The sequence below is a fragment of the Phodopus roborovskii genome, unplaced genomic scaffold (assembly GCF_943737965.1).
Source record: "Phodopus roborovskii unplaced genomic scaffold, PHOROB, whole genome shotgun sequence".
Classification (NCBI taxonomy): domain Eukaryota; kingdom Metazoa; phylum Chordata; class Mammalia; order Rodentia; family Cricetidae; genus Phodopus; species Phodopus roborovskii.
This window is the reverse complement of record NW_026126482.1, coordinates 28,820,133-28,827,980: the sequence shown is the minus strand read 5'-3', so window position 1 is coordinate 28,827,980 and position 7,848 is coordinate 28,820,133. Positions and strand designations below refer to the sequence as shown.

The following is a 7,848-nucleotide window of genomic DNA, read 5'->3' as shown; positions in this document are numbered from 1 at the left end:
TCACTCAAAAAAGAAAATCTTAGAAAGTCGAAACAACTTCAACCCCCAACCCAATCAAAACATCCCTTCCGGAAAAGAGCGACTTGTTTCTTTTTTTCTCTTGCAAATGAGCGGTCCACTCAGTTCTGCTTGGCGGTGTTTTCTTAGCTGACTCCCGGCTACAATCGGGCCATTTTCGGACACATTCCCATGTAGGTACCAGGGGTGCTCTGGAGGAAGCTGTCGACGCCTGTTCAGCTAATTTAGGTTTTCTTTGTCTAATTACTGTGGAGCTTAGGGAAAAGGAGCCGGGCTCAGGGCAGTAAACTGACACTCGGGCTCTGTGTGTGGTATCCAGGCAGGGTTTGATGGAAAAAGCCTGCTTCCACTCAACTTCAGGTCACTGTCTGGGGCCAGCCCCCTCCCCCCTCCCGCACCCGCCCTTTCCTCTGCTCCTCAGACCCACCAGCACTCTGTATCAGGGGCAGTCCCCATGCACTAGGGCACTGAGGGCTGCTGCAGCCCCCCACCGCGAGGGACCAGACCCCACTCCGCTCCACAAGATTCTTTGTTGCAACTTTACTGAGGTCCCTACACCTTCCTTCTTGTCCTCCCACCTTTCCAGGCTCTCCATCACACAGGGCAACCCAGTCCTTTCTGGGCTGCTACAGAAGTGTGCGCTGCTGCCTCCCATTTGCTCCCCTGGTGGGCATCTCTTTCCCTCTGGGCCTAGCCACCAGCCCTTGTGTGGCCAGGCCTGCTTCAGCCTGCAGCTCTCTTTGCAGCCCCTGTCCGGGGTCAGACTACATTTCCCCGCACGTGTAATCCAATAACTAACTGTCGGGTCTCATTGGAATGATTTCTCCCGAGGGCCATCTCTCTCTGAGACTACTTTTACCGATGAATAAGTCACAAGTGGGGAAGTGTTCTAGGATGAAGTGAGCTTGGCCATGGCTCAGAGGTGGGGGGGGGGCACCGGAAGACTGACGCTGTAAACCCACTGGCAGATGTGTGGACCTTCAGTATTGACGATAAATACAGCTATCTCCTCACCTCAGGGTCGGTGTCTCTCTCTCTCTCTCTCTCTCTCTCTCTCTCTCTCTCTCTCTCTCTCTCTCTCTCTCAGAAAACGACTAGTAGGTGGAAGCAAATGAAAACGAATCCCTTCCACTCAAGTGTCTCTAAAAGTTGGCCCAGGTTTCTGCACCCAAACTCCAGTGCTCAGCTTAAAATATGTTCACAACTGCCCCCGGGGAGCCCAATGCTTGCCCTTTACTATGAACTCTCAGAAGCCTGCATGTCCAGCCAGAGAGAGAGAGAGACCCAGCATTGGCACGTTACCTTGGGACGTCTGGTACCCTGGCGTGTGGCTGAGGGCGGCACTGTCTAAATGAAGTTGACAGATGGTGTCAGTTCGGGCACTGGGGATCGTGGCTAAGGAGGCTCTTCCAGGGCACCGCTGCCCCAAGACTCAGCCCCCACAGGGTCCAGCAGAGGTGGAGGAGGGGCAGGGTGGATCCATTCCCGAAGCGGGGATGGGGTGGGGTGGGGGGCTTCTGAGATAGTAAATGGGTTGCTGGAAGGGATAGAGAAAGAATTGCCGAAGTCAGGGGGTAGACGAGGCTTACCAAGGTTGGGAGTTCTCCTCCCAGCAGAAGGGGAAAGGGAAAGATACCAGAGAAGTGTTAGCAGAGAGAGTAGGACCCGGGAGAGTCAGGGAGGCGATAAGAGAAGGAGCCGGCCGCCAGGTCCAGAGGGGGAGGAGTGACGCGGGCCCAGTGCGCCCTCCCCGCGGCGGGCGGCGCGGAGCGAGGAGGGGGCAGGGCGGGGAGGGGTGAAGGGAGGGAGCGAGGGAGGGAGCGGGGAGGGCGCGCCAGGGAGGAAGTCCAAGAGACAGAGAGAGGAGCCCTCCTGAAAGAAGACGACTGGGTAGTCCCCGGGGTCCGGGCTGAAGTCTCGGCTCGGAGGCGCAGCTGTCCGGCTACGGGCAGCGTCGCCTTGGTGGCCTGCGAGGGGTTGCGCAAGGCGCCGGCCGGAGGCTCGGAAGAGGGATGCGCCGGGCGTTGCCTCCGACCCGCCGCCGCCGCCCGAAGCCCCAGAGGAGCTGAGGGAGGCTACGCCGAAGCGCTGGCCCGGAGTGGCCCCGGCTGCAGCGCAGCCGGCATACTAGGGCGCTCGCCCGGCTTGTGGGCCGACCCGGCTCCGGCGCCGCTGGTCCCGGTTCGGGGTCCGCCCCCCAGGCCCGGCCTCACTCCAGGGTCCCAGATGACCACCGAAGGCGGGCCCCCGCCGCCCCCGCCGCGCCCGCCGCCTGCCCCACTCCGCCGCGCGTGCAGCCCGGCAGCCGGCGCGCTCCAGGCCGCCTTGATGAGCCCGCCGCCCGCCGCCACCCTGGAGACCACCTCGTCGTCGTCATCTTCATCCTCTGCCTCCTGCGCCTCGTCCTCTTCCAACTCGGTCAGCGCCTCGGCGAGTGCCTGCAAGAGTGCAGCGGGTGGCGGTGGCGCGGGTTCCGGGAGCGGGGCCACCAAGAAGGCGACCTCGGGGCTGCGGCGGCCCGAGAAGCCGCCCTACTCATACATCGCACTCATCGTCATGGCCATCCAGAGCTCGCCCAGCAAGCGCCTGACGCTCAGCGAGATCTATCAGTTCCTGCAAGCGCGTTTCCCCTTCTTCCGCGGCGCCTACCAGGGCTGGAAGAACTCTGTGCGCCACAACCTCTCGCTCAACGAGTGCTTCATCAAGCTACCCAAGGGCCTCGGGCGACCCGGCAAGGGCCACTACTGGACCATCGACCCTGCCAGTGAGTTCATGTTCGAGGAGGGCTCGTTCCGCCGGCGGCCGCGCGGCTTCAGGCGGAAGTGCCAGGCGCTCAAGCCCATGTACCATCGCGTGGTGAGCGGCTTGGGCTTCGGGGCCTCGCTGCTGCCTCAGGGCTTCGACTTCCAAGCGCCCCCTTCAGCGCCTCTGGGCTGCCATGGCCAGGGTGGCTATGGTGGCCTCGACATGATGCCCGCAGGCTATGACACAGGCGCCGGTGCTCCGGGCCATGCGCATCCACACCACCTCCACCACCACCACGTCCCCCACATGTCGCCCAACCCGGGCTCTACTTACATGGCCAGCTGTCCGGTGCCCGCAGGTCCTGCGGGCGTCGGTGCGGGAGCGGGTAGCAGCGGTGGCGGTGGTGACTATGGGCCGGACAGCAGCAGTAGCCCAGTGCCCTCATCCCCGGCCATGGCGAGTGCAATCGAATGTCACTCGCCCTACACTAGCCCTGCGGCACATTGGAGTTCGCCTGGCGCCTCACCTTACCTCAAGCAGCCTGCCCTGACGCCAAGCAGTAACCCTGCAGCCTCTGCTGGCCTGCACCCCAGCATGTCCTCCTACTCGCTGGAGCAGAGCTACTTGCACCAGAATGCCCGCGAGGATCTCTCAGGTAAAACACAGTTCCCAGGCCCACTGCAGCCAAGGCCTGAGGGGCTGGGGCTACTTCATCCTCGTCCCCTTAGCTGGGGTCTATGGAACTGAGATGCTGGGGGGATTCTGCACCCTATTCGTGGTTAAGAGGCGAGGATTTGCTCTTATAGCCTTCTATGGATTCTTGTTGGGCTCCAGAATTCACAGACTGGAGAAGGGAGGTGCCGAGCCTTAACCTTCTTGGCCTGCATTAGGTCACTTACAGACTTTCTCCCAATTAGGCCAGACGTGGCTCTGAAAGAAGGTATGTGACTTTTGCAGACCTTGGTAGAGGAACTGGCTTTGGTTCATGTTGTTCTCCGTACTCTTTTCAAGGTTCATTTTGCTCTACTTTAATTCCAAAAGTAGATCACGAGCAAATAAGGAAGAGTCCATACCTGATCAAGTAATGAAAGGAGATGGCGGGGGGGGGGGTGAGAGAGGGAGGCAGAGCAGAGTTGAATTCCAAGGACATTGCCAGTGACAAGAGGCACCCAAGTATTAAGTCATTGAACACACACACACACACACACACACACACACACACACACACACGATATATTTATCGACAGGAGTTTGTCCTGAGCATGGGTGCCATGGTGCGACATACCCCGAGAAATGTGCCTAGAGGCCACTTGTAGTGTGGCTGGCTTATGCTGTGTGGGTTGCAGGTTATGAAAATTTATTGACTTGTGAAAAGTGGTGAAGGGTGGGAGGAGAGGAAAGAGTGGAGGAGAGAATTTTGTGTTTGGCTAACTTTATCTGAGGATAGAGATAAACCTTCATTAATTCCCCCGAGGCTTCCACGGGGTTCAGATTGAAATCTGGGAGTCTGCCTGTCAAGGGCAAAATACTTCCCACCCCAATCAGAAAATTCATAGCGTGATGCATCCCTTCATATTTGTGACTACATGTACAACAGGAGCTTGGGGGAAGGGGGAAGCCAAGAAACAGCAAAAGATCTTGGAGAAATTTCCCAAATAAGCCTTTTAACTGGGGGTCTCAGAGGTTAACTAAACAAAGACAGTCTAGGCAGGACCACACGGGAGAGGATTTTAGGCTGACTTAACCCACAGAGAACAGAGTCTTGTTCAATTTTATGGGAATTTCAACAAGTAACCAATACAGATGACCCTCTCTCATATTCCCCACCCCACCCCACCCCCACCTCCCGCCCTGTGGGCTAGCTGTCAGTCTCCCTCCTACACACTGAACTGGAACCTGTGCCTCCCTACCCCCTTCTAGGCCTACTGCTCTGGCCCTGTCCTCTGTCCCTCCCTTTTGGGTAGACCTAGCTTACATTGTACCCAGGCTTCCCGGCTATCAGGAATCTATATTCTAGGAAGAAATGAACAAATGTGCAGGAAAAATCTTTCTAGGTCCATGTCGCACGCCAAGCTTTGTAGGCCGTCCACAAAACCCCCAGAAGTTCCCGGATATAGAGGCTTAATCCTTTAACTTGGACAGAATAAGAACTGTCCAGCCAAGAAGGCAGACCTCTGATCTCTTGTCCTGTGCCTTGCCGTGACCCGCTTTTCCTGCAAGCAATAGCTTAGGCCGACATGGCCCTACTGCCTTTTCTTGCTGGGTATTTGCCCTCCTCCTCTCTTGCTAGAATATTATTACGGTTTTGTCATCTCCGGTAAAGACATTATGTAGGGGGTTTCAGAGAGCCCAGACATTGTAAATGAGTCCTCTGCAGGGCCTGGTCCCATGGGCTGCCCACATGACTGCGGCCCACTGAAACCAGAAGGTCCTGCGAGGACAGTCACAGTTAAGGTGGTGGCCCAGGAACATATGGCAGTCCCCAGCACACATCGTCAGGCACATAGTTCACGACCCTCCTTCTACCGCACGATCCGCACGCTCCAATTTTTAAAGTTTCTAAGACGATGGCAGAGGCTGGGTCCTCGGGGACGAGGTGGCACCTCGACACCGCTAAGGCCGAGAGTAGTCAGATCTCATAGCGCAGCCCTGCAGCCCTCAACAGTCTGCTCTCTATGGTCCATCCCGGCGCAACAGAGAGCCAGCAGCGGCCTTGGGTGGAGGCGTGAGCTTCGGTCCTCGCAGGCAGCGGGACGCGGTGGGCGGCTTCCTGGAGCCAACCGGCTCTGAGGGGTCCCTCCTAGCCACCGAGGCGGAGTCACACCCGCTGCTGAGCGGCCTGATCTCTGCCGGGCAGGCAGGCAGCCTTAGGGCTCAGGCATCGCCGGCCGCACGTTATGCTTTTCTTCTGCTTGCAACCGCGTCGAGGGTGACGCAGGCTTTCGGTTGATGCCTATCACATCAACCAGGTGCGTGAGGAAAGCCTCGCAAACGCCTACCCACGCGGCGGCGGAGATACGCCCAGGATCCCGGAGCCCACTGACACTCTCCCTCCCCCCGCCCCGGGGCCGAGAAAGCAAAAGCAAAAGTGGGCAGCAGGTTGGACTACCCAGGACCCGCCGGTAGTTCCCTAGGGGGCTCGGTGCGCAGCTTGACGTCCTGGCCAAAGAGCACTCCTCCATTCATTCCCTAAACCGGCTTGAAAAGGCAAGGCCTAGGGGTTCGGGGCTTCCAGTGATGGATGCCTGCTGCCTGAGGGTGGGAAGAGGCCTGCTCCCCCCGCCCTCCTCACAGGCCCTCTCCTCCAGGGTATTGTCTTTGTCATCCTCTGTTGACGGTGGGGGCAGCCCCCTGATTCCAGCGTCTTGAGCCCAGACAGAAAACAAGTCACAAAAGTAGAGATGAAGGTTTGTAGAGGTGTTGGCAGGGTGCTTGTGCCCGGTGCAGCCTGGAGGCAGAGAGATCTCCGAGCCCAAGAAAGGGAAAAAGGAATTCACGAACAGATTACCTCTCAAGGAGGGACACTTAAAACCAAAGCAGGGCAAACATCTTGGGACTTGAGGGGGGGGGACGCTCTGAGAGCTGGGGTTGTTTGTTGTTTGTTTTTCTTTTTTCTCTTTCCCGCCAGCTTTATAGCCATACACTCAAAGGCCACCCGCTGCGTTTGCTGTCTCAGTCAAAATACCACAAATTAAATTGAAATTTTAGAAGTAATATACCCCACCGTCATCGGGCTGACTTTTACTAAAAAGATTTGTTTTTTCCCTTTATTCTTTCAGTGGGACTGCCTCGTTATCAGCATCACTCCACTCCAGTGTGTGACAGGAAAGATTTCGTCCTCAATTTCAATGGCATTTCTTCTTTCCACCCCTCCGCTAGCGGCTCTTACTATCACCATCACCATCAGAGCATGTGCCAGGATATTAAGCCCTGTGTTATGTGAATGGACAGAGGCCTTGAAGGCTATTCCACTCTTCTACCCTTTCCTCCTCTCCCCTCCGAGAGGGGCAGCTAGGAACTGCAAAGGCGCTCACAAACTGTGCACGCGGACAGCAGTAAGTAGCACACCCATCACTTACCTGCGCAGGGGATCCCTGCTCCCCGATATTTGCCCACCCATGGAAGAAGGAACTGTTGGCAAGGCAATATCCCAGAGGAGGGACAGACAGAGGTGGTAACCGTTAAATGTTACTACATGTACATAAACTCTCAGTTCTGGGTGGTCACTGCATTCACTGATCAGGGTCCAGAAAGGTAGGTAGAGGGGTGTGTGTGTGTGTGTGTGTGTGTGTATGTGCGCGCGTGCGCGAGTGTGTGCACTTCTCAAACAGGCAGTGCTAAAAGCACAGTATTTCAAGAAAGCCTTGTTTAGTTGCCTGGCCCAGTAGGAGATTTTTGCCCAGCACCACCCCCAACACTCCCTTCGGATACAGGTGCCAAAGAACATTGTGAAGAAATGAACCGATGAGCCTAGCTTAAGAAAATGGCTCTCAGTATTGTGACAGTTTTTCTACCACCATATTTTAAAAAATATTTTTATGATCTTCGTATACTCACACTTCGCTTGTATTTTTAAAGGAGGGTATATTTGCACTTATGTATACTTTTACAGTTTGCCAAAATATTTTGATGTAAGTTTTTTTTCAATAAAATATGTATAACAAACGGTTGTTTTAGGGACCCTTTCCTCTGCAGTCACCCTGCCATGGCCACACCCCCAGGCAGCTTTGCAATTCTACACTGCCCATCCCCAAGCTGTAGAACTGACTCGATGTGAGGTCTCTGTTTTGAGTAAGCCAGGCCAGTCCTGATTGTGGGTCTTCTCAGGAGAGGATACTGCTGTTAATTCTTTCTCTAATTCACTCTCACTTTTTCTGGCCAAACAAAAACCAGAAGGTGAAAGAAACTTCACACAATCACACACACACACACACACACACACACACACACACACCCCAAAACAACAAAAGCAGGCGAGATACTGAAAGCTAAGGGTTTGATCTGAGGAAGCCAAGTTTTTGTGCCCCCTTCGTTTCCTTTCCTTTGCCTAAGAGTTCTGCTTTTTGTTTTTTGTTTTTTCTCTCC

The 7,848-nt window shown here is 55.7% G+C and overlaps 1 protein-coding gene across 1 annotated transcript; it reads left to right on the top strand.

Moving 5' to 3' along the window:
* Nucleotides 1–1,871: 1,871 nt before the first annotated feature.
* Nucleotides 1,872–7,447, top strand: Foxf2 (forkhead box F2). The gene is made up of 2 exons (XM_051194484.1): nucleotides 1,872–3,418; nucleotides 6,543–7,447. Exons 1-2 carry the CDS (start codon nucleotides 2,245–2,247, stop codon nucleotides 6,704–6,706), a joined length of 1,338 nt encoding a protein of 445 aa, XP_051050441.1. The 5' UTR covers nucleotides 1,872–2,244; the 3' UTR covers nucleotides 6,707–7,447.
* Nucleotides 7,448–7,848: the final 401 nt, after the last annotated feature.